This window comes from Cucurbita maxima, unplaced genomic scaffold, assembly GCF_002738345.1.
Source record: "Cucurbita maxima cultivar Rimu unplaced genomic scaffold, Cmax_1.0 Cma_Scf00023, whole genome shotgun sequence".
Classification (NCBI taxonomy): Eukaryota; Viridiplantae; Streptophyta; class Magnoliopsida; order Cucurbitales; family Cucurbitaceae; genus Cucurbita; species Cucurbita maxima.
In genome coordinates this window covers 778546-802899 of record NW_019272039.1, presented here as the reverse complement: position 1 = coordinate 802899, position 24354 = coordinate 778546, and the positions used below count along the sequence as shown (strand labels likewise).

The 24354-nt window shown below is 39.4% G+C and overlaps 8 protein-coding genes and 2 long non-coding RNA genes across 15 annotated transcripts; 7 read left to right on the top strand and 3 right to left on the bottom strand.

Annotated features, from left to right (window-relative positions):
• Nucleotides 1-485: 485 nt before the first annotated feature.
• On the top strand, nt 486-2328 carry LOC111496845 (aquaporin NIP1-1-like). The gene is made up of 5 exons (XM_023147375.1): nt 486-860; nt 944-1168; nt 1432-1629; nt 1733-1794; nt 1916-2328. The coding sequence occupies exons 1-5, from the start codon at nt 738-740 to the stop codon at nt 2133-2135; spliced, it is 828 nt and encodes a 275-aa protein (XP_023003143.1). The 5' UTR covers nt 486-737; the 3' UTR covers nt 2136-2328.
• On the bottom strand, nt 2182-20543 carry LOC111496855. The gene is made up of 3 exons (XR_002720527.1): nt 20459-20543; nt 8584-8591; nt 2182-2196 (listed from the first exon to the last, which is right to left on the bottom strand). It is a non-coding gene; the product is annotated as an uncharacterized LOC111496855 (long non-coding RNA).
• LOC111496846 (aquaporin NIP1-1-like) lies at nt 2687-4520 on the top strand. Its single transcript, XM_023147376.1, has 5 exons — nt 2687-3459; nt 3556-3780; nt 3869-4066; nt 4144-4205; nt 4286-4520. The coding sequence occupies exons 1-5, from the start codon at nt 3358-3360 to the stop codon at nt 4497-4499; spliced, it is 801 nt and encodes a 266-aa protein (XP_023003144.1). The 5' UTR covers nt 2687-3357; the 3' UTR covers nt 4500-4520.
• Nucleotides 4306-7799, bottom strand: LOC111496838 (seipin-2-like). 5 transcript variants are annotated; one of them, XR_002720523.1, is made up of 5 exons: nt 6515-7799; nt 5231-5717; nt 4934-5034; nt 4441-4864; nt 4306-4329 (listed from the first exon to the last, which is right to left on the bottom strand). XR_002720523.1 is itself a non-coding variant. In XM_023147369.1 (3 exons), exons 1-3 carry the CDS (start codon nt 7619-7621, stop codon nt 5238-5240), a joined length of 1464 nt encoding a protein of 487 aa, XP_023003137.1. In that variant the 5' UTR covers nt 7622-7736; the 3' UTR covers nt 5071-5237. The 5 variants fall into 5 exon arrangements, 2 of the variants coding, with proteins under 2 accessions (XP_023003136.1, XP_023003137.1); XR_002720522.1 differs by having other exon boundaries at nt 4441-5034; XR_002720524.1 differs by lacking the exon at nt 4934-5034.
• Nucleotides 8820-12883, top strand: LOC111496837 (MACPF domain-containing protein CAD1). Its single transcript, XM_023147367.1, has 6 exons — nt 8820-9237; nt 9884-10122; nt 10236-10431; nt 10621-10804; nt 11048-11202; nt 12054-12883. Exons 1-6 carry the CDS (start codon nt 8935-8937, stop codon nt 12696-12698), a joined length of 1722 nt encoding a protein of 573 aa, XP_023003135.1. The 5' UTR covers nt 8820-8934; the 3' UTR covers nt 12699-12883.
• LOC111496854 (protein NRT1/ PTR FAMILY 4.5-like) lies at nt 14322-16590 on the top strand. Its single transcript, XM_023147385.1, has 5 exons — nt 14322-14424; nt 14533-14750; nt 14832-15275; nt 15359-15486; nt 15573-16590. The coding sequence occupies exons 1-5, from the start codon at nt 14322-14324 to the stop codon at nt 16417-16419; spliced, it is 1740 nt and encodes a 579-aa protein (XP_023003153.1). The 3' UTR covers nt 16420-16590.
• On the top strand, nt 16902-17929 carry LOC111496850 (oil body-associated protein 2C). Its single transcript, XM_023147380.1, has 3 exons — nt 16902-17213; nt 17290-17487; nt 17551-17929. Exons 1-3 carry the CDS (start codon nt 16928-16930, stop codon nt 17808-17810), a joined length of 744 nt encoding a protein of 247 aa, XP_023003148.1. The 5' UTR covers nt 16902-16927; the 3' UTR covers nt 17811-17929.
• LOC111496852 (cyclic phosphodiesterase-like) lies at nt 18079-18991 on the top strand. The gene is made up of 3 exons (XM_023147383.1): nt 18079-18422; nt 18512-18566; nt 18722-18991. The coding sequence occupies exons 1-3, from the start codon at nt 18111-18113 to the stop codon at nt 18925-18927; spliced, it is 573 nt and encodes a 190-aa protein (XP_023003151.1). The 5' UTR covers nt 18079-18110; the 3' UTR covers nt 18928-18991.
• LOC111496848 (floral homeotic protein AGAMOUS-like) lies at nt 19951-24325 on the top strand. 2 transcript variants are annotated; one of them, XM_023147378.1, is made up of 9 exons: nt 19965-20210; nt 20381-20680; nt 22282-22363; nt 22838-22899; nt 22972-23071; nt 23147-23188; nt 23702-23743; nt 23827-23986; nt 24076-24325. In XM_023147378.1, the coding sequence occupies exons 2-8, from the start codon at nt 20421-20423 to the stop codon at nt 23983-23985; spliced, it is 747 nt and encodes a 248-aa protein (XP_023003146.1). In that variant the 5' UTR covers nt 19965-20210; nt 20381-20420; the 3' UTR covers nt 23986; nt 24076-24325. The 2 variants fall into 2 exon arrangements, with proteins under 2 accessions (XP_023003147.1, XP_023003146.1); XM_023147379.1 differs by lacking the exons at nt 23702-23743; nt 23827-23986; nt 24076-24325 and adding an exon at nt 23251-23305 and having other exon boundaries at nt 19951-20210; nt 23147-23214.
• Nucleotides 23096-23417, bottom strand: LOC111496856. The gene is made up of 2 exons (XR_002720528.1): nt 23262-23417; nt 23096-23213 (listed from the first exon to the last, which is right to left on the bottom strand). It is a non-coding gene; the product is annotated as an uncharacterized LOC111496856 (long non-coding RNA).
• Nucleotides 24326-24354: the final 29 nt, after the last annotated feature.

Here is a 24354-nt window from a genome sequence, read left to right as displayed (position 1 = left end):
GGTCGACTGGTTAGGTTCGGAACCGTAGCTAGAAAAGAACCGAATAAACGAAAGTAGACAGGAGACCGCATTTCCTTTTTCTTTTTTTGTTTTAATTTTAAAATGGTTTTTTTTTTTTCTTTTGTCCCTTAAACAAAAATTATGACCGTTTCTGCCAAACTAGCTTAATTACCATACAACCAAATCATTTTTAATAATTTTCATAAGACATATTTGATGGTGATAGCCATTACGATGGGACCATGAAACATGTCAAGCTTACCTCATAGACTAAGTTACAGAATCTATAACTTACAACTTGATATCAGCTAAACCCCAATAGCCGGGGTTTAGCTGTGGGCCACCCCAACTGAACATAACATCCAAAGTGACCCATTGAGAGTTGAAAACACAAAAAGGAATTGGAAAGTAATTATACCAAGTTTTGTGTCCGGAACTGCGGTGGGAAATATGGTGAATTCATATCTCTCTCTGTAAATCCGGCGGGTAGTTGAAGCAGCCTTCAATTCTCATCTTCTTACATCACCATTTTCAACGATGTCTCCAATGTCAAACTGATTGCAATGTCATATTAAAGTACCCATTACACAACAAACGTAAATTGGTCAATTCTCTCTCTCGTTTCCCATTTCAGCCTTTTGGGGTTCTATAAATTCCATCTCATCATCGCCAAGCAATCTCAACAATCTTCCCTCTTTGTCACCCACGTCTCTGTTCCCTTCTTCCTGCAATCAATCATGGCTGAGATTTCAGGACCCAGCAACGGACACCACAGTGTTCCTCTCAACATCAAAGATGAACCCACACCCCTCACTGCCACAGAACCACTCGACTGTATCTCTGTTCCTTTCATTCAAAAGGTCTTCCCTTTCTCTCCAAATCTTCAATTCATATTCTGTTTATGATTGAATGGCTGATTTTTGTGTTTCGGGTGTTGAAATAGTTGATTGCGGAAGTTTTAGGGACATATTTCTTGATATTTGCGGGTGGAGCATCAGTGGTTGTGAATTTGAGCAAAGACAAAGTCGTCACTTTCCCAGGGATTTCAATTGTTTGGGGTTTGGTTGTAATGGTGATGGTCTATTCTGTCGGCCACATCTCTGGTGCTCATTTTAACCCTGCTGTCACCATAGCCTTCGCCACCACCAAGAGATTTCCATGGAAACAGGTCACCCAACCGCTCTGCCAATATCCATTTTTTTTGCTTTTCTTCCTTGAACACGCCATAGTTTGGTAAAATTGTTAAACCCCACGATTCAAATAATCTGAAAACAAGAAAAGTCAAAGGCTTTGTCATTTTTGGTGAGAATTCCAAGCTTTTTAGGTTGGGAGATTCTTGAAAATTCTCACTAATTATTGATTTTCTTCAAGTAATTCAAAGAGGGTGTGCTGATTTGATTCTGATTCCAAAGCAATTAAAAATTGTTGCAGGTGCCAGCTTATGTGATAGCTCAAATTCTTGGATCAACATTGGCAAGTGGGACACTTCGGCTAATCTTTAATGGAGAAGAAGACCACTTTTCAGGGACTCTCCCAAGTGACTCATATGTGCAGACCTTTGTCATTGAATTCATCATCACATTTTACCTGATGTTTGTGGTCTCTGGCGTTGCCACTGACAATAGAGCCGTTAGTTCATCTTCTTCTTCATGATTTACTCTAATTCCTACCTCTAAATTGCACTTGAATTTGGTTCGCTCAACGCGTCTCTGTTTGTTGGCTGATTTTATAGATTGGTGAACTTGCTGGACTTGCCGTCGGCGCCACAGTGCTTCTCAATGTCATGTTTGCAGGGTATTAAATTTCAACATCTTCAAAGAATTTTCATACTAGAACATTAAACTATAAGAAACCCATTTGGGGATATCATCAAGCGACCTTTAAGCTTGAAAATTTCAACATCTTTGTTTTTCAGGCCAATTACAGGAGCGTCCATGAACCCAGCCAGAAGCTTGGGGCCTGCAATAGTGTCAAGGCAGTTCAAAGGGTTGTGGATATACATCGTGGCTCCCATTTTGGGGGCAATTTCAGGTGCTTTGGTCTACAACACCATCAGGTTCACAGACAAACCTTTACGAGAGATCACCAAAAGTGCTTCTTTCCTCAGAGGACAAAGTCGTAGTGGCTCGCATTGAGGAGCTCTTACTTTTCTCACTTCTACAAAATGGAAGACTTCTGTAGGCTAACAAAAGGGTTCTCTTTTTAGTGTTCATTGTATTTCAAAGTTTATGCAGATGGATTAGAGCGCAGGGAGAAAGTTGAATGTTTTGTTTTTGTTTTACATTATCCAAAGACATGGAAATCAGACAACTTTTTCAATGAGCTAAACTAAGAATCCCACATATGGATAAGGATAAGGTCAAACTTTGATGGCTGCCGGGAAGTTCACATGAATCCTGTTTGTCAATTCACAAGTTTCTTGAAAGGGGAGTACCTATGTTTCTTAATCGATACGTCAAACTCTTTTTCATGCTCACACCTAGTAAGGCGAAGAATAGGTTCTACGTTTGTGTTTCATGGATATGTGAATTTCTTTTTTTTTTTTTTTTTGTAACCAATATTATTTTATGTGAGATTCTAGGTCGGTTGAGATGAGAATTAGGTATTCTTTATAACCGTGTGAAAACCTCACATTTTAAAAACCTTGAGGGAAAACCTGAAATAGAAAGTTCAGAAAGCACAATATCTGTTAACTTAGGTTTGGGCGGAACCAAATAGTGTCAGAGCCAGACATCGGGCGGTGTGCCAATGAGGACGTTGGGCCTTGAAGAAAGGGGTGAATTGTGAGTGGATTGTGAGATCTTACGTCAGTCTGAAGGAGAACGAAATATTTCTTATTAGGGGTGGAACTCTTTTTCACTAGCAGACACGTTTTAAAAACTTGGGCCCCAAATGAGATAAATTGTCAATGGATTGTGAGATCTCATATCTGATGAAGACGAAAACGGAACATGTTTTTATAAGGGTGCGGAAATGAAAGAATGTCTGCTACCTAACTTTATCTCTACCTTTGAATTTCATCAATCAGTATTAAACCTATATTAAACATATGTATACAGAGATATTGGTGCTAGGTCGATGGAGACGATCATTCTCTGCTATTTTAAGGATAAAACGTTTTAACCTTTTGAGTATATCTATGGATGAAGTTTGAGGTTTTAAACAGAGAATGCCAGACTGTTCATTCTTTTTTCTTCAATCCAGCATCGTTTCTTTCCAAACCCAGCTGTTAGAACACATTTCAACATCTTAAAAACAGGATCTTATGGTTTTATCCAGTTTTAAAACATTTGCTATAAAAACAGCATTCTTCTTCAAACCAATCAATCCAATTTCAAAGCTTCAACCAAATCACTCATGGCAGAGAGTTCAGCTTCCAACAATGAACGCCACAGTCATTCTATGAGTGTCGAAGATGATTCGGCATCCGATTGTGTCTCTGTACTTTTCATTCAGAAGGTCTCTGGCTCTCTCTGTTTTTGTCTGAAAAAACCCATTTTCAAGCTTTGGGATTTGATATAGAATGGTTGATTTGTTTTGTTTTGGTGGAAACAGTTGATTGCAGAGGTTATGGGGACATATTTCGTGATATTTGCAGGCGAAGCATCAGTGGTGGTGAATTTGAGCAAAGATGGAGTCATCACTTTCCCAGGGATTTCAATTGTTTGGGGTTTGGTTGTAATGGTGATGATCTATTCCGTTGGCCACATTTCCGGTGCTCATTTTAACCCTGCTGTCACCATATCATTTGCCATTACCAGAAGATTTCCATGGAGTGAGGTAGTCTACCTCTCTCTCTGCAGCTCATTAAGCTTTTTCAGTGCTGCTTATTCGATTCTGATGGCAACCCAATTCAAATTTGCTGCAGGTGCCTTCATATCTGGCGGCTCAAGTTCTTGGATCAACATTAGCAAGTTGGACACTTTGGCTAATTTTTAATGGAAAACAAGACCACTTTCCAGGAACTCTCCCAAGCGACTCATACATGCAGACCTTTGTCATTGAATTCATAATCACATTCTACCTCATGTTTGTGGTTTCTGGTGTTGCCACTGACAATAGAGCCGTTAGTTCCTATTTTTCTCCTCAAACTTTCTATGTTGAACTGAGTCGAAAGGAATCTAACCTCACTTTATCTTACAGATTGGTGAACTTGCTGGACTCGCTGTTGGTGCTACCGTGCTTCTGAACGTGATGGTTGCAGGGTATTAAGCTGAATGTTGATGTTATTTTAAGTAAAAAGCTTTATGAATACTTGACGAATCTAGTATCCCATTTTGTTCAGGCCAATAACAGGAGCATCCATGAATCCAGCCAGAAGCTTGGGGCCTGCATTAGTGTTTGCACAATTCAAGGGATTATGGATTTACATGACAGCGCCTATTCTAGGAGCAATATCAGGTGCGTTAGTGTATAATACCATCAGGTTCACAGACAAACCTCTACGAGAGATTGCTCGAAGTGCATCGTTCCTCAAAAGTCGTCATGTCACCCCATGAAAACTTTTGAGACACCAAAGGGGTTATATCGAAAGGACTCTTTTTTTTTTCTTTCTTGTACTTTAAACTTTACTATAGATGAGCTTCCAGTTACCAAGCATTTCTACTTCTGTATTATCAAAAGATATGGAAATGAACAAGTATTTGATGTCACATGAACTAGATTCGCGTTGGAACACGAACCAAACTAAGAATCCCACATCTAAATTAGAAAAAGTTCAAACTATGATGGTTGCGCAGAAGTTCACATGAACTCTTGTCATCAATGCACACGTTACACAGCTTCAAGTTCTGATGATGACAAATAAAAGTTCGAGGTTTTGAATCCTGCACATGAACGTTCTTTTCGCCCCAATTGTGTAGCCCTGGTGAGATCATACACACAATGAAAACCCGGTTAACAGTGCATAGAACTTCAGTCTAATGTAGGTTACCACAAGAAATTGCCCTTTGAGTTGTTCGAGCCGAGTTGAAATGGCTTCTAGAACTGTATAGTCATAAATATGATCTGCTCTCTTATCATCATCCCCATTGACTTCAAATTCAAACCAAGAACATAGAAGTCAACGAAAAAAACTAATAAATAAAAGAATTGGTCATACTAAATATGTAGCATTCGGTATTGGAGCAACCAATGATATTGGAATTGATGGGTTTTATATATCAGCAACAAAATTCTTATTGATTGAACACTTCGACTAGATATCCAGGGGGGGCTGTTCTTATCTAACCTCATGCCTAGATGTCGTTCCTCGTGGAGCTTACATTAGCAGATTCATCCCTTCTCCTCATCCTCATTCTAGGAAGGATTATCGGTCGACAACAGACCAGCATAAAAAGCAACTGCATCATAAACGATGTCATGCTAATCCAGACATAGAGAGTCTTCCTCCAATACCATATAATCCTTTTAAACAAGGGGAGTTCGGATTCAAGGATTAAGGATGCATCATATATTTCGGGTATACCAGCACCAGGACTGAACTCTGCTCGTTGTTCAATTGTAACCCGCAGACAGGCTGTCGGTACATTTCCTTCGGCGAGACCTTTAAGCTTAAGATTCAGAGTCTGGGACTCTGATATATAGCCCGTAACAAGGGGTGCAAGCTTCAGGATAGTCAGTAAAAGGCGAATGGGCTCGCTTTTAAACTGCAACATGCATGGGTGGCTTGAGCTTGCAAGAACGTCACCACTTACAGAAAGAAAGTCTACTCTTACCTGCAGCATGACCATCAAATATCTCACAAGGAATCACATAATAAACATTACCCAAACATACTTAATAGAGAGTATACACATCCATTGATGATGCTGATAACTAAAATAGAATTTTCAGGCAAATCAAAACCAAACAATTACTGAATTTAATAATATGTCTGATCTAAGCAAGATTCTAAAAGACCTCGTCCATCCACCTTCATCACGTTCGCACATAGTTGGCAAACTCTTTGACGTTCCCCAGGGATTTTTTCATTAATATTTGGTTGTGTTTTAGACAACTGAAACCATTACTATATTAGCTTTATTTGTATTGCAGGGTGTCCACAGTGTTGAACTTATTTTACCGTGGCCTTTTCTTGTTTACTTTTATTCATAATTCATGGAACAATTATGCACAAAAGAACCAATGCATACGATTAAACAACATAGATGTATAAATCAAGTTCTTAGCAGCTCCTATTTCTCGAATACTATGCTACTATTCCCACATCATCCTCTATCCAACCAAATTAATCATTGAAGCCTTGGACAAAACAATCGATTCTCATCTCAGAGGCACACTTTCATAGTGGTTTCTACTGCAAATTCCATCGCTCAGTGGTTAAGGTAGGGTAAAAAGGAATTGGATTATGATTCCCAATCTTATCCATTGGAGCAATGTTTAAGATAATATCAAGTCGACTTCAATGAAGATCGACACTTAACATACCAAAAAAAAAAAAGTATCTGAAAATTACGTTACTTGTCATAATTAGAAAAGGCATACTCCTTTAACAAAATGCATAAAGACATACCTGGAAGACCCCAAGATTTCTGTTATATTCAGACTCTGGCAATGTTAGTGAGACAATGGCCTGCAAATGATGATGATGAGGAATAACACGCGACTGGGTCTTCCCACTTACGACATTTTCTTTACAATTCCGACCATAAAGAACATCTGAATCAGGTAAGATTGGCATATAAGCCTCAGGACTGTGTTTGGTATAGTCAAAATTTAGTACTTCTTTGATCTTAACAGGCTCCTGAACTAAGAACCTCATCAAAAACCCACCAAATATAAGCGCCGAAATCAAGAGACCACACAAAATGATACAAACATAAGCCGACCACAGAAAGCCCCACACACAGCGGAGTCCAGCTTTCCAAAGAGACTTGGGTTCCTTCAACCGTTCAGATATCAAAGGACTGACCACAGCAGTAACAAGTTCACAAAACCCAAATAACTTTCCTGTCACATATGCTCTCCCAAGCTTAATTGTTTGAAAAGGATGAAAAACAAACGTGTAAGAATGATATAAAAACCACAAGGGAAAGCAGAAACTGTAGACGAAGAAGCTAAGTTGAACCCCAATTGCCTTGATGAGCAATCCTACAATTAACATAAGTAGGTTTGAAGAAGAATGGCCGGATTCCGCCTCCGAAACGCCCAATTCGCCGCCCGAATTAGTCTCCACAGTAGTCACCGTCGATACCTCACTCTTCTCATCCTTCACGCTACTCGAACCTCCCCACGAGCTTACTTGAACGGATAAAGCCTCGGATCCCTCGAGTTTCTTTACATCGTCAATAAAATTCGGGTGAATTTCTGGGGTTTTCCATTCGGGGCTCATCATCACCGAATCGTCGATTGAACTTGTTAGGGAACTGATAGAGGAATCTGAGCTCGGAGTCTCGCCTGCCATTCTACGGCGAGAAGAGGGGCGATGGCGTAATGAAGCGACAGATGAGAATTCATTCTCGGACGAGGTTTCAAGTACGGGAGAAGAATCGGAAATGGAGGAAAGTGAAGTGGAAAGTTGAGGTTGATCGGTGACGGAAGAATCCTCCGATGGGAACTCATCGAGAGTGTCGAAGAAGTCATCATCGTCTTCGTTATCTTTGGTGTCGTGGGATTCCATACCGAGATGGAGTATCGAAATGCGCAATCTAAAGCCAGAACATTGGGTTTCTTACAATCTTCAAATTCATCCTCCTCGATTTTCAGATTTAAATACACACAATTCCGATAAAGTTTCTCAACATGATCGCCTGCCTGTTTGAGATGAGATTGCAACGTCGTTAATAATTTCGATCATTTTCAACTCCACCCTTCCTCCTTAAAACTCATTAAATCAATCTCATTCTCATTTATTTATTATAATTTTTAGGCTAAATTAATAAAAATATTTTCTTAACGTTCAATCTTTATCTTAAAAAACATTAAAAACTTTCATTAATATTCTTAATTTAAAAAAATCTAAAACACTTCTAAAAGTATTTAAAAGTTTAATTTTTTATTTTTATTTTTCATCATATCATATGGACCTAAATAAAACACATTCTCCATGATTGTGGGCCATTCTTTCTTGGCCCATCACTGTAAAATGGCTAAATAGGCCCAAATGTTAAGCCCATCAGGCCCACTACTCTGTCCAAATAATAATCCACAGAGAAGGTAGAAACAATTCTAAATCGTCTTTGTTATTGTTCGTCTCAAATAAAAGGTCTGACCGAACTAAAAAAAATAAAATTATTCATACATCTTCCATTTCCTAATAGAATTTTTATCGATTCTAATAAAAACAATGAAAAGAAAAAAACATAAATCATAATATAATATTTTGAGTTCATTTAGTTTGACTTGTTGGATGGTAAAAAAGTATTGTTTGACTTGTTTTTAGAGAAAAGAGGGTTGGAATCTAATTTAGAGAAAAACCCATTAAACAAAAACTAATTTAGAATTATATTTTTTTCATCAAAGTTTGGGTGTTATTATATGTTTGGAGGGAAAAGAAATTTCTGGAAATTGATGTTCGGAGAAATATTGAAAAGCAAAGCAAATTGGAAAAAGAAAAAGGTTGCAGAGAGACAGAGAGTCAACCCAGAATCCTCCTTATTCAATTCTGCTCTAATGGGCACAACACACAAAAACGCGTTGTTTGATATTGAAATAATNGCAGTCAAATTTATGGGCCTCTGGTTGGAACAACAACAACAACAACAACCGAAACTCAATAACATCAACAATGACAAAGTCCAACCTGTCCCACCACTACCAAAATAAATTAATATCTATTCCTTTTTTTTTTTTTTATGCAAAAACAGGGGATAAATAATCTAACCCAAATCAAAATCCAAATTCTTTTCTCTTTTCAACTCCCAAGGGGGGAGTACTACTCAAATTTTCCATTGAAAGCTAAGAATTTCTTTTTGGTGTTCATCTCCTTCAGTAATGAAAGATCCTTGCACCACTTACGCCGCCGCCACCGCCACACCTGCTTCAGAAATGGACGCTTTGACCGCTACACTTTGCAATTCAATCCAAGCTTTAGGGCGTGGCTTTGATGTCACCGCCGATATTCGTCTTCTTTACTGCAAGGGAACACCTGGGTCGAGGCTGGTTCAGCTCGATGATGCCTCTACCAGGGATCTACATCTCTCTGATGGGGTTGTGGTTCCTAATGTGCCTGACCATGTTCACTGTTCTCCAGATACCAGGGCAACCGAAAACGTCCCCGTTTGCAGCTTCCACAAGGCGAGTTTGGAGCTCTTCCTTCAATCGCTCCTTGTTTTGCTTTCTTATCATCAACCCTTTTCGTCCCATGTTCTATTTCCCTTCCTGAATTGTTAATGAATCAATTTTCTCTCTCCCTCTTTCCACCTTGTTTACATCTGATACTTGATTCATTACTATTTAGGCACTATTCTTTTTGCACATTTTGATCTCTACAACTATTGTCTTCTTTTATGTTTCTATCAATCTTATATCAATCTTATAGCTGTTGTAGTTTGATTTTTGGTATCTGTTCCATTAGTTTCTGTGACATTTCCTTCCTTGAGCTTGTTGGCTGCCTTTATAGAGCTTATTAAAGCATAAACTTGGTTAGAACTACTATTGCATTACATGGGTGGAGATTATTTTTGAAATAGTTGTAAGTTTGCAACTTGATCAATGCTTGAAATGAAGTTAAAAGGTTCAAACCTAAGTTCAAGTAGCTATGTGAATAATGTTGGTGCATTTCCCAGAATTGATTTAGTCTTGATCGACACTTTTGGTTTGCATATAGCTTTTAAGTATAACTAGTTGGTTAATATCAATGAGTTCCATTAGAAACTCGATTATCAATTGAGGACTTTTTCGTTAAATGCTTCATATGTTCCATTGATACCTGAAATTCCAGATGGCAGAATACTTCAATCAGAAATCAAATCTATCAGGAAACATTCCGCTTGGAAGCTTTAATGCCATGTTCAATTTCAGTGGCTCTTGGCAAGTGGACGCAGCAGCTACAAAATCACTTGCTATGATTGGATATTTCATTCCTCTCTTTAAGGTTGAATTGAAAAACCCGACCTTAGTTTTACACGAAGAAATCAAACGTGCTGTGCCTTACACATGGGATCCTGTGTCCTTGGCTAGGTAAGCTATCTATTGTTGTCTGTGGTTCTTGTCGTGAATGTGCGCTTGCAAGGTTCATGAATAGTCGTGACTTGACAATAATATATAACCGATACTTACTTTTCTTTCGTCAGTTTTATTGAAAATTTCGGTACGCATATCATAACATCAGCAACTATTGGTGGAAGAGATGTGGTATATATCAGGCAACACCAGTCATCTCCCTTATCAGAGTCTGAGATTGAGAACTACGTGAAAGAGGTTGGGGAACAACGATTTCTCGACTCGAAAAGCCAGTCAACTGTTGGTCCCTTGAGTTATAAGGATAAGGTTAGTTTAAAACACTCATTTTACTAAAGCAAGTTCACTGTTAAGTTTATGTATCTTGAGGATCTCAACGAGTTGTCATGGTAAACCATTCGAATCATTTTTCGCCTGGTTTAGTAAGCATATGGGATGCTATGCTTCTATTGACTCGAGTCTCAAAATGTAATAATCATGATGCCCGATTTCTTGCAGGATGTTACTGTAATTTTTAGGAGAAGAGGTGGTGATGATCTGGTTCAGAGTCATGCCAAGTGGGCAGAGACTGTAAAGTCAGCCCCAGATGTGATCAACATGACGTTTACCCCCATCGTTTCCATGCTTGAAGAAGTGCCTGGTGTGAAGCATTTAGCCCGTGCTATTGACCTATATTTGGAATGTAAGTACACTTCTATCAGTCTTAACATACGGAGACGTTGTTACCTACCTAAGAATGCGTTTCGATGGTGGAAAACTGATTTAAGTTATTATAGAACTTCGTCTAAAACATATCGTTCACGCTTCTGCAGATTATAAAATTTTCATCCAACAAAGTGCATATTATAGGTTGTTGCTAAAATGAAGATGTTGATTTTGTTTCCAAAATTTTAGTTAAATTGCTGAGTCTCTGTTAGTCTTACAGACAAGCCCCCGATCGAGGATCTGCAGTATTTTTTGGATTTTCAAATTGGTAGAGCATGGGCTCCTGAACAAACCAACCTGCAAAGAAAAGAGCCCTTGTGTCAATCACTTCAGTTCAGCTTGATGGGTCCAAAGCTTTATATTAGCCCTGATCAGGTATTCTCCATCTCCTTAATTTTGCTGGCTTCAAAATGAGTTTGACCTTGTCTTTAAATCTGATGGGGTTCTTCTGATGAAGTAGATGTATCAAAAATTATATACTGTTGCATTTTTGCACTGTTCAAGTTTTAGGTGCTTCCATGCTAATAGAGACAATGGTGTAGGTAGTGTTCTTGTAATAGTTCAAACCCACCGCTAATAGATATTATCCTCTTTGGGCTTTTCCTTTTGGACTTCCCCTCAAGGTTTTAAAACGCATCTACTAGGAAGAGGTTTCCACGCCCTTATAAGAAATATTTCATTCCCATTTCCAACCAATGTGGGATCTCACCCTCCACCCTCTTGGGGGCCAGTGTCCATGTTGGCACACCACCCGGTGTCTGACTCTAATACCATTTGTAACAACTAAGTCCACTACTAGTAGATATTGTCCTCTTTGGCCTTTCCCTTTCGAGCTTCCCTTCAAGACTTTAAAACGCGTCTACTAAGGAGAAGTTTTCACAACCTTATAAGGAATGTTTCATTCCCCTCTACCACCAACGTGAATCTCACAATTTTGCATATGGTTCCTTTACTTTTTGGGTGTAGAGGGAGTTTCAAATGGACATATAGTCTTGAAGACAAGTCCACTTAATTCTATGCTTTTTGTCTTGTGGAGTATTTGTTTGGTTCCCTTTCCTGGACATTTGGGGACGCACCTCCTTTTTTGAATTAAACTTTTGTGTTTCTGACCCTAATACAATCGAGTCTTCCCCAGAAAAAGCTGATAAATCAATCACGTTCTATGATAGGAAAAGGATGATATCAAGAACATAACAACTCTTATCAATCATTGCATGTCATCGCAGATTACAGTTGGTCGTAAACCAGTAACGGGTCTTAGGCTTAACCTTGAAGGCTGCAAGCAAAACCGACTTGCTATCCATCTGCAACATCTGGTGTCACTGCCGAAGATTCTCCAACCCCATTGGGACTCGCATGTTGCCATAGGTGCACTGAAATGGCATGGCCCCGAGGAGCAGGACAGCAGGTGGTTTGAACCCATCAAGTGGAAGAACTTCTCTCATGTAAGCACAGCACCCATAGAGTATACAGAAGCCAACATTGGAGATTTATCTGGTGTTCACATCGTGACTGGAGCGCAGCTCGGTGTTTGGGATTTTGGTGCCAAAAATGTACTATACTTGAAGCTTCTTTTCTCGAAGGTACCTGGCTGCACGGTTCGACGATCAGTCTGGGATCACAGCCCCTCCACCTCTGCTACCCCATCGAGGTCTGATGGTGCATCATCATCTTCCAAAACAAAAACTGGTGAAGATAAAAAGGAAGACAGTTCAAGCAATGCTGGAAAACTGGCAAAAATTGTAGATTTGACAGAAATGTCGAAGGGTCCTCAGGATATTCCAGGTCATTGGTTGGTTGCGGGGGCTAAGCTCGGGGTTGACAAGGGAAGGATAGTACTGCGCATCAAATATTCATTGCTGAACTACTGATCAGTTCTTGGTCGGGTTTCCCTTCACAAACTATAAACAAAAGTGGAGCATTTTTTTGCACAGAATTCATGTGTTCTTTTTCCCTCTTCCTACATTGTACATCTTATTAGTTTAGTTTGTAGCCATTTTATTCTTATGTTGTTTGTCACAATCATTTAATTATAGTAATGTTCTTGTTTTATTCATCACAATTGTTGTTCTTGTTAGAGGACAAAGTGCTTCTTGCAAAACGATGATTACAAGTAGGATTAGAACACCATTTTCAATTTCTTGTCAAGTCATGGATAAGCTGTTAGAACTTGGAAGGGCAGCAGCCTCAAGCATACCATCCATGCATACCATCCATGCTGGCTTAAGGCTAGAATAATTTTCTAGGCTCAAGGGCTGAAAAGATTGCGCTCGAGCTCCTATATGAAGGGAGTAAGCCCTATGCTCATAGTTGTATCTAACAAGACATTGTATCTAACAAGTTATGTCTGATGAATCTATAAATTTTAAATTAGGTTTATAATGAATCTTTGAACTTTAAATTTTATTCTAATAAATTACTAAACCCTAATCCCACATTGGAAGAACTTTGATTGTACTCCTTCATTTTAAATGAATTTGTGAGAAAACCATCTGCCGAGCTTGGTAATGTGAGCTTGTTACCTGAACGGGGGCTTTAAAATGGTTGGAGCTTGTTCGTCCCAGTGGAATAGGGGTCCTGGAGGCCGTTGTGTTGATGGCCCGCCCGTTCCAAGTAGGGATTAGGTCATTGGGCCTTGGACGAAAGCTTGGGGGCTCACTGGCCCTAAAGATTGAGGGAACCGCGTGAGGCTGGTTTCACAGAGCAGCGTCACCTCTCGCTCTCTTCTGTGGACGAATTACGGGCCGACTCTCTTGGGGCCCAAAACCAAAACCCTGGGTGGACATAGTCAACAACCATTTTTTTTTTCTCAACTACAAACCTAAACTACATTTCAATCATAAATTGTACACAAACTCCGAAGACAAACTAGATGGCCTGCTCGAAAGCTAAAGCATATAATTAATAATTATGCACTCAAATCATTGGTTCTTCTCTGTTTTAACTGAGTGTCTCCTTTCCTAAAACCAAGGAGCTGTCAATTTCATGACATAGTTGCAGACCCTACCGTTCCGACCGGCTAAACAGCAATAATCTGAGCTTATGTCCATGGAACAACTAGAACTCTAAAGTCAGGAGATCTTAGACTTAGTCAACTAGAGCTCATGATGGGAACCTTTTGGACCATTAGGAGATTGTTTCTGCTTGTAATTTTGCATTTTTTACTTGTTTTATATGTACAAGCAACCATGCAGAATGCTCTTAATTTACAGCTTTCATGATGGATCGTAAATATCGATTTAGTTATATGCATCCTATTGTCATGAACAGGAACAATCAGACGTCACACTACCTTCTCATGCAACAAGAAACCCTTATATATACATATTAAGCAAAAGCTCAATCTTAGCTTCGCAATAGCAGAAGATCCTAGCCAGTTGCAATGGTATGCTTCATGTTCATCAATTTCATTGAGTTCTAATTAAGTTCAATAAACCATTTGGGTCTTTTGGGCTATCTCGTTATCTGTAAGTTTTAACTGCTAGTTGATTTCTATGCAGGAGAAGTTTGAGGTAGTGGAAGGGAAAGTGGACTGGAAGGGAAGACCAGCTTTCAAACACAAGCATGGAGGAACTAGATCGTCTTTGCTCATACTAGGTACAAAATCATTGGCTCATCAAGTTTGTCAAATGTAGTGTAGGACATATGAAGAAAAAGAAAATCATTTGATTGTAGTCTTGTTTACCTTTTGGGTTTCTGTTGCAGTCGCATTTGGTTTCGAGAATATGGCAACCTTTGCGCTTGCAGTGAACTTGATCACGTATTTCAATACTGTGATGCACTTCGAACTAGCGGATGCTGCCAACCAGCTGACCAACTATATGGGTGCCGGTTACATTCTCTCTATTCTTATGGCTGTTCTCGCAGACACATTCTTAGGCAGATTCAAAACCGTCATCATTTCTGGCTGCCTCGAGTTTCTGGTTAGTCCAACTTCACCGGCTTTACTTTGCGGCCCTGCCGACCCCCATGCAACTACATTTTAATTACTACTGTTATTTCAGGCGCTGATATTGCTCATGATACAAGCTCACTACCCCAAGCTCAAGCCACAGCCTTGCAATATGTTTGATAAACAAGCCCACTGCGAGACAGTTGGAGGAGGAAATGCTGCTTTCCTCTATGTTGCTCTCTACACATTAGCTATTGGTAGTGCAGGCATTAAGGCTGCATTACCGTCACATGGGGCTGATCAGTTTGATGAAAAAGACCCCAAGGAGGCACTGCAAATGTCTAGTTTTTTCAACCAACTCTTGTTGGGAGTGTGCGGCGGTGGTGCTGCTAGTTTAACTCTAATTGTGTGGATCCAAGACTACAAAGGTTGGGACTGGGGCTTGGGGATATCTTCTGCAGCCATCTTTTTCGGCGTGGTCATCTTTACTGCCGGACTGCCACTGTACCGAATGCATATTGTTTCTGAGTCCAGTGCAATCGTCCAAATTCTACAGGTATGCTGAGTTTGAAGCTTAATCATATAAAGAACTTCATCCAAGAACATTCTTACTCCTGTTCAAATGATTGTTCTTTCTAGGTATATGTTGCAGCCATTCGTAATAGAAACCTTGTCCTTCCCGAAGATTCTGCAGATCTCTATGAGATTGAAAGGGACAAGGAAGCTTCTGTGGAAGAAGATTTTCTTCCTCATAGAAACATTTACAGGTTTGGTTTACATAAAAAATTGTTCGAGCTTTCTGCTTTGGCTGTCTAATAATAGCATTAAACGCCTTGATAATTCGAAAAAACAGGTTTCTAGACAAAGCGGCAATTCAACAAACACCTTGTGGGCAAGTTGAAACACCTGAAGTTTCAAGCCCATGGAAATTATGCAGAGTCACCCAAGTTGAGAATGCAAAAGTAATTCTTAGCATGGTACCAATTTTCTGCTGCACAATCGTAATGACGCTTTGTTTGGCCCAACTCCAAACCTTCTCCATCCAACAGGGCCTCACCATGGACACAAAACTCACCAACTCTTTCCACATCCCTCCAGCGTCACTCGTCATCATCCCAGTCTCCTTCATCATCCTCATAGTCCCAATCTACGACAAGATTTTCGTCCCCTTCGCACGAAAGCTCACAGGCATCCCCACAGGAATCACCCATTTGCAAAGAGTAGGCGTCGGATTGGTTCTATCCAGTATCTCCATGGCCGTCGCAGCTTTAATGGAAGCGAAACGCAAGGGCGTTGCGAGAGACCACAACATGCTCGACGCAACCCCTGTTTTGCAACCATTGCCAATCAGCACCTTCTGGTTATCTTTTCAATTCTTCATATTCGGAATCGCAGATTTGTTTACGTATGTAGGGCTTCTGGAATTCTTCTACTCCGAGGCGCCGAAATCCCTTAAATCTGTTTCCACTTGCTTCCTTTGGAGTTCAATGGCTTTGGGCTACTTCTTGAGCACCATAGTTGTGAAGATTGTGAACAGTGCTACGAAGGGAATTACGAGCAACGGAGGCTGGCTGATCGGAAACAACATTAATCGGAACCATTTGAATCTCTTCTACTGGTTGCTTTCAATACTGAGCTTCATCAACTTCTGCATCTATATATCTGTTGCCAAGAGATACAAATATCGAAACCATAAATAAATCAACTCGCCTAACAAAAAAAAAAAAAAAAATCGTAATCTGATTCGTTTTAATTCTATCTCTTCGGTCCAAATATGTTTGAATTTTTGTTCTTCATAATATATGAAATTGTAGAGGAAAAATTATATGAAATCATTCTGTTGCAACTTATAAACTTCATTGAAATTAATTTGTTTGTGGAGATTCTTATATTAATTTATTTTTCTTCACTCCGATTATATCATCTGTTTATTACAATAAAATAAAAAATTAAAATGACAACCAAAGCCATACTCTTCGGCCACGTTTGCATGAAACTCAAATCTCCCATTGCACTCCACTTGGGGGTAGAATATCACTACTCTCAGCCACGTCGGCGCCACGTGCAAGCAAACGTGGCTGATTTTCATTCCACTCTCTCTCCTCCATAGATGATTACAGAGTCCCTCGCCTTACTATTTCATCCCTTCTTCCCCGGTCGGAAAAAAATAGCCTACAGAGCTCCGGAGAGCATCAGAAGAACGATAAAATGGCCACGAGCGAGGACCAACCGGCGGCGTTGAGAGAGAGTGGCGAAGAGCGACAGCCACCGGGCCAGAAAATGGGAGTGGGGCAACACATATTGGACAAAGGCAGTAGCATGTTGCAGTCGCTGAAACCGGTGAAGCAGGTCAGCCAGCACGCTTGCTCTTTTGCCCTTTACGGCGATGACCTCAGCCGCCAGATCGAAACGCATCATTACATCTCTCGCCTTAACCAGGACTTTCTCCAGTGCGCCGTTTACGATTCCGACGCCGCCGATGCCCATCTAATTGGTTAGCTTTCTACCAAACTAATTTCATATCCTCTGTTTTCATCCCCTGCCGTATTGCTTTATCCTCTTCCTTTCAGGCGTTGAGTATATCGTGTCGGATCAAATCTTTGAAACTCTGTCTACTGATGAACAAAAGCTTTGGCATTCCCACGCATACGAGATAAAATCTGGGCTCATGGTTCATCCACGAATCCCAGAGATGGTAGCAAAGCCAGAATTGGAAAACCTCGCCAAATCCTACGGAAAATTCTGGTGCACATGGCAGGTGGACAGAGGTAATAAACTGAAAATTTTTCATTATGGTGATTCAAAATTGGTTTTTGATATCATACACACAGGCGACAAGCTGCCGATGGGAGCCCCAGCGCTGATGATGTCACCGCAAGCAACAGGGGCGGGAGTGGTGAAGGCGGAGCTGGTGCAGAAAAGGGACGACTATTATAACATTTCGACAGACGCAATTAAGGGGTCTCGAGTTGAGATCGAAGAGCCGGAGTGGATTAATCCGCAGGCTGATTACTGGAAACAGCACGATGGGAAGGGGTTTGCCATCGATATAGTCCGGACGGACATGAAGTTGAGGGTGCCGTTCCCTTGACAGAGACAGGCGCGTAACGGTCTGGTTTATTGGGTTTGTGTGTGGTGAGCGCGAGGCATAAGGGCATGTAAGGAACTATCAATAGATTATGAATAAATGAATAAAATTGGTCTCTGTTATCTTAGAACAACACATTTTTAGTATAAACTTTTCAACAAATTAGGAGTGTAGCTTCCCCAAATCTCTCAGAACAGTTCAGTCAACGCCGACCCTCTGCCACCAATTCCTCACATCACCATATTAACACGTAAACCAAATCGCACACTTTAATCTCTCCGTTTTCTTCACTTCTTTGCTCCAATGGCGAACCCCAATTCCGCCCCGATCGAACCCTGTGAAGGGGAGTTGTATTCGGTGTGGGCTCTTCCTCCAGAAGATGTAGCCACCAAAATCATTTCTCTGATGAGCAGCCTGAGATCCGAGTTTGGCGGCCCCGAATTTGAGCCGCATATCACCGTGGTTGGGGCAATTCGTCTCACCCCTCAGGATGCCCTCAATAAATTCCGATCGGCTTGCGAAGGGGTGAAGGCTTATCAAGCCACCGTGGATCAAGTTTCCATCGGAACCACCTTCTACCAGTGTGTTTTTCTCCTCATTCATCCCACCACCGAGGTGCTTCCCCCTCATCTTTCCGTCTGCATCTCATGGTTTGGGCTTTTTTATGTTTAATTTTCCTCCTATTCTCTCTGTTTTCTTCTCAGGTGGTGCAGATCAGCTCACATTGCTGCGGCCATTTTGGTTGCAACAACTCCACCCGTAAGTTCATTCACATTCAAAATCATGAATTGATTCTGCTTCTCCCTTTCCTTGGGATTGTTATGAGCATACTGAAAGCTCTTAATGATGATACTAATGGCATTATCCCCCAAATGATCTAATCTAAACACTCCAAGTATATGTGTGTGTATCAGCTTACATGCCGCATTTGAGCCTACTATATGCGAACATATCAGACGAAATGAAGAAGCGGGCGAAGGAAATAGCGGACAAACTGAATGAAGCCGTGAACGGCCTGAAAGTGCCACTCACTCGACTTGCATTGTACAAAACAGACACCGGCGATGAAACTCTGAAGTCGTGGGAGAAAATTGCAGAGCACGATCTTCCTTCAAGTTAGCTTCTGTTGTTTTTTATGTTTGCCCTCTTCAAGATTAATTATGTTCTTTTCGACAATGTCTCTACTTCTCTAGTCTTGTTTAACTTCTGAAAAATAAACGTCAACCAAAGGCCTTGTTGTTTCAAAGCTTGCCAAGCTTCATATTTAGGCTACTTTTTTTTCAGTGATTGTAATATGAAGAAGAATCAAAGTTGCCGACGTTATTGCTTTGTTGCTCGAACGTGGTGCTGAAGTTGACGTCTCCAACTCGAAATTTAGCTGAATATGTAAAAGAAACTTAAAGAAAAAGTATTTTCACTCCACCCCATTTACAGTTCTAATCCCAAGTTCAGCCCATTGTTCGGTCTTGTGGATTGAAGTTCACATGTGGATTGAAGTTCACACACTCTTGACGTAACATTGATATCATTACATAATTTAATCGAAATCATGGTTACAAATGGTATCAGAGCCAGACTTGTGCCGAGAGGACGATTGTGAGATTCTACGTTCGCTAGAGAGGAACAAAATTTTATAAAAGTAGACATCAGTCGGTGTACCAAGAAGATGATTATGAGATTTCACGTTGACTCATGATGATGATAAGTAATGGGTCAAAACCGGTCGAAATTTTAGAAAGTTGTAGCATTATTGTTTCTTTTTTTTAAAGAGAATAATAATTGGTTCCCATGTTTTCCAGAAACATTATATGAATGCTCAGCCACAAATTGGGCACATGAAGATGTTTTGGTTACATGAATCCATATTTCGTTTTGAATACCTTTTTCTTTGAACCGACAGTCAAAGCCTCAACTCAATTAATAATACTTACAGTGCTTAAAAGCTTCTTAACTTATTATTCCAAGCATCTCTCATGAACTCAAGAATATATGTCATCATCTTTTTATTCTCTCTAATTCGTGTCAAGATTTTTAACCTCAACCCCAATTCTGCAACTTCACTTTACTCTTACCCTTAAAAAAGATTAATTTTTTTTTAAGGAACAAAATCCCCTCATTAGCACAATGAATGATAATGAAGTTTAGAGCTAAAAAGGCTGAATTGGATTGAGTTATTAGTTGAATGCTTTGTAAATAACCCAATCCATAGCCTGCTGATATAAAGGGTCACTTTCTGTACTTCATTAATACACACACCTCCCTCTTTGGCTACCTTACTTCTATTTCCCTCTTCTCTTCCCCTAACCTTTTAGAACACAAGCTGTGTGCATTGATATTCCTTAAACACAGCAAACAGCCCTTCTTTTTGTTCTGTCTTGGGAGTTCCTTCTTCAACCAGCTCAGGTTAGTGATCAAAATAAAACAAAGCTTTGATTCAGCTTCTGATTGTGTTGCTTATTCACATGTAAATCCACAAAAAAGGAGATTAGAAGTGGAAGAGCAAATTTTTAGCCTCAAAATCTGCATCTCACAATATATCTTCTCTATTCTTCTACCTCTTTTGGGATCATCAGAAGAGGGGAAGATGAAAAATGAAGATTTGGGGTTTGATAGATGACTGATCTGCTTGGATTTGGTTTAGGTAAGAAAACAACAAGAGGGGAGAGGATGTCTGATTCACCTCAGAGGAAGATGGGAAGAGGAAAGATTGAGATTAAGAGGATCGAAAATACAACAAACCGTCAAGTCACTTTCTGTAAGAGACGAAATGGACTGCTCAAAAAGGCTTATGAGCTTTCTGTTCTGTGTGATGCTGAAGTTGCTCTCATCGTTTTCTCAACCCGTGGCCGCCTCTATGAGTATGCTAACAACAGGTAAACAACAACACTCCTAACCTCGTACATTATTTTCTTCAAATGTTCCTTTCTGCGCTTGATTTGTGTTTTTTCTCCTTAAACTTGTTGCTGATATGGGTCCTGGAAGGTTTTAACTCAGCTTTTAGGAAGAGCAAGATTTTGGGAATCTGGGTTGCGTTATGAATATAGTCTTTTTTTGAAAGATTTGAGTTTTATGATATCAAAACTTACCAAATTTCTTTGATTTTCTGAGTTTTTTTTTTTTTTTTTTTTTTTTTTTGCTATAATTGCTGAGTTACATGGTTTTTGGCGTGGTGGATACATAGATCTGGTATAACAGATGTGAGATAGGGCATATTATGGAAGGTTGAAATGAGTAAGGGTTTTGGTAAGCTTATGGTTATGTCTGAGCTCAGCTCTTTACCTTCCTCCATTAGTCCAATCCCACTTCATCTCCTTGACATTTCCTCAATACTAACGTCAGTTGAACATTAAGAAACAGAAAGTAAGACCATATTAGGGTTTCAAACTTGTGGGTTTCCTTGAAACATGCTAAAACACCCTTTTCCAACCAATCACCTCCAACTCAAGATTCAACTACCTAATTGGTTTCCATTCAAACTTTGAAATAAAAACCTCATTAGATCTTCAAATATGAACTAATCAATCAATCTCTGTCCGGATTATTAGGGGTAACCCTCTGATTAAACTTGTTTAAACAAACCGAGCTAATAGCAAGTCAGAAACTTTACACAAGTTTAATCCTTGTCCCCATTGTTTGGGAAATGGGGTGTCTGGTTTCAGATTTTTGGTCTAGGGCTTCAAGAATCAGCCAAAACAGAGAATGGCAATCCGATTCAAAAAGAAACTAAACTGGGGTTTCTTGATTTTAACAAAAAATTTGAATCTTTGTAAAAAAAGAACGTATTTTTAGAGAGAGAGAGAGAGATTAGGGTATTGAATCACGTAGAACCAAGGTGAGACCTTTAGCATTAATCTTAATAGGACAGCTGCTGTAGCCACTGATGGAAATGGACGGCTGCGATGTACACAGTGTTTGAGACAAAAGGCTTTTACCGCCACTTAGGTTTTCTAAGAGTTTTTTCTTTTAGTTCTTGTGTTGTATCGAGGTGGATAAGAGGGTGGAGTTAACCACTATACAAATGCGTGTATGACACTTGGCAAATTCTCATCCCTTTGATTGGATTAAGCCAATCATAATTCGAGATCTCTGTTGGATGTCTCAGACATAGCCAATCACCAGCTCGACGAAATTAAGGTATCAGTGCATCGGTAAAGGAAATCATGGATAAATTTTGGATAAAAAAGATTACTTAAATGTGGGAACTTTTTTCTTACACTTCAAATTCCGTCACATCCATTGAAAAGCAGCTGACCCTTTGATGTGATTTCTATCATTCATTTTGCCTTTTATGGGATTTCGTAAAGGACTCAGTCAACTTGAGAGAGTTGGGTTAATGTGACAGTAAAAAACTTAAAACACGTAGCTTCTTGAGAATAAAAAACATGTTTTAATGCTTTGTTTTTTTGCAAGTGGAAGAACATCATAATTGTAGTGATTAAGGAGGTTAATCAACATGATATGATGTTAATTGCAGTGTGAAGACAACAATTGATAGATACAAAAAGGCATCTTCAAATTCTCCAAACACCGGATCTACTTCTGAAACTAACACTCAGGTATACTTCAATTTCAATTTCATTACGTGTGAAGAAATGGGTCTATAAGAAAACTTAATGCATCAAACAATTGAGTTCAAATATAAATGGTCGTGAAAAGGGATTCATTCACTAGAACTAACTTGTTCTAAAGATTTTCGAGAAGTTTAAGGTTTTGTTCTTCAATATGGAATATTAATTAGTCTATTGAGCTTTTACCGACATCGACACGAACCAATAATAGGTGCACTAGCTACATATTTGATAATGAATTCTGAATGGCTGCTCTTCCTTACTTTATCTTATTAAATAAAATCAAATTTTCATACCCAACCCTAACATGTTGTGCTCAATATTTGAATAGTATTCATCCATTAGCGTAATGATTTGATATAAGTGGATCATGTTGTGAACCCTCAAAATGGGTGTAACCTTTTATGTTGGCTATCAATCCAAGCTTAAGGATACAAAACTTACTATTGAATGACATGCTAGTTTTACCAACAAGAAGCTGCCAAACTGCGTGTTCAGATTGGTAATTTGCAGAACTCAAACAGGTATGTTAACACAAAATTTATGCAGTCGTGTTTTCATTACTTGTTCATCTTCTGAAGGGATGTTGTTTTCAGGAACATGCTTGGTGAATCTCTAAGTTCTTTGAGTGTAAAAGATCTGAAAAGTCTTGAGAGCAAACTCGAGAAAGGAATTAGCAGAATTAGGTCCAAAAAGGTATGTTTTCTTCCTTATTTTTTGAAGTTTCTTCTCTTAAAATAAAAACACTTCCTTTTGCTCTCTCTCTTCCAGAATGAACTCCTCTTTGCTGAAATCGAGTACATGCGCAAAAGGGTAAGCTTAATATCTTTTAGTTTTTCTCTTTTTTTTTAAATGTAATGTTTTGCTGTAGACTTTGTACATATACTAGTGGTGAACTTTGGCGGTTACGAATAGTATTAGAGTCAGATATTGGTAGATGTGCCAACGAGAGCACCGGGCTCCCAAGGGGTGGATGCGAGATCCCACATTGATTTGAGAGAGGAACGAAACATTTCTTATAAAAATGTGGAAACCTCTCCCTTGTAGATGATTTTTAAAATCATAAGTTATACGTAATGGGCCAAAATAGATAATATATGTTTACGATGAATTTGGATGGTTAACGAAACAACTTTCTAAATGGGTCGTTTAAAAGTTCAATTTCCCAATCAGGGTTTCATTGATTTTCCTCCAAATCGTAGAAAAAGCCAATCCTTTGGTGAAGTTTTGGTTGCAAGAACTGTATAATGAATGATGTGAGTATATATTTGTAGAATGAAGTGATTATATATTCTTGAATTGAATGAAAAAAGTTGATCATTACAGGAGTTTGATTTGCACAACAACAATCAGCTGCTTCGAGCAAAGGTCCCCTTTTCTCTTTTTCACTCACTCTCTCTCTCTCTCTCTTAATGAGCAGTTGACATTGAAAATTGTAGAAATTGATGCAGATAGTTGAGAGTGAAAGAAATGTGAACATGATGGGGGGAGGAGAATTTGAGCTGATGCAATCTCATCCGTACGATCCAAGAGACTTCTTCCAAGTCAACGGCTTACAGCACAATCAACAGTATCCACGTCAAGACAACATGTCTCTCCAGTTAGTATAAGGTTCTGCTTTTACAGTTAAATAAGAAGCCATTCTGCCTCTCTGTCTCTCCCATTATCTAACAAAATCCCAACCAAACATTTCGATGCAGTTAATAATAATATGATTTGAAGCACTCTCATTGTTGGATTAGCATAAAAGAGTGCCCCATCTGCTGGTTGAAAGGTACTCCAAGGAAGTTGAAGATTAACCAAGTCTTAGCTTCTGGACTCAAAAAAGACTTGTTCTAATATATTAGTATCATCTATAATGTTGTTGTATGCTATGAATCCAAACATTAATAACCTTTCTTTGTCTTAAATCTATGTCTGTGATACAAACGACTAACATCTTTTCTCGTACTTACTGCTGTTTTGTTACTGTTTCACGG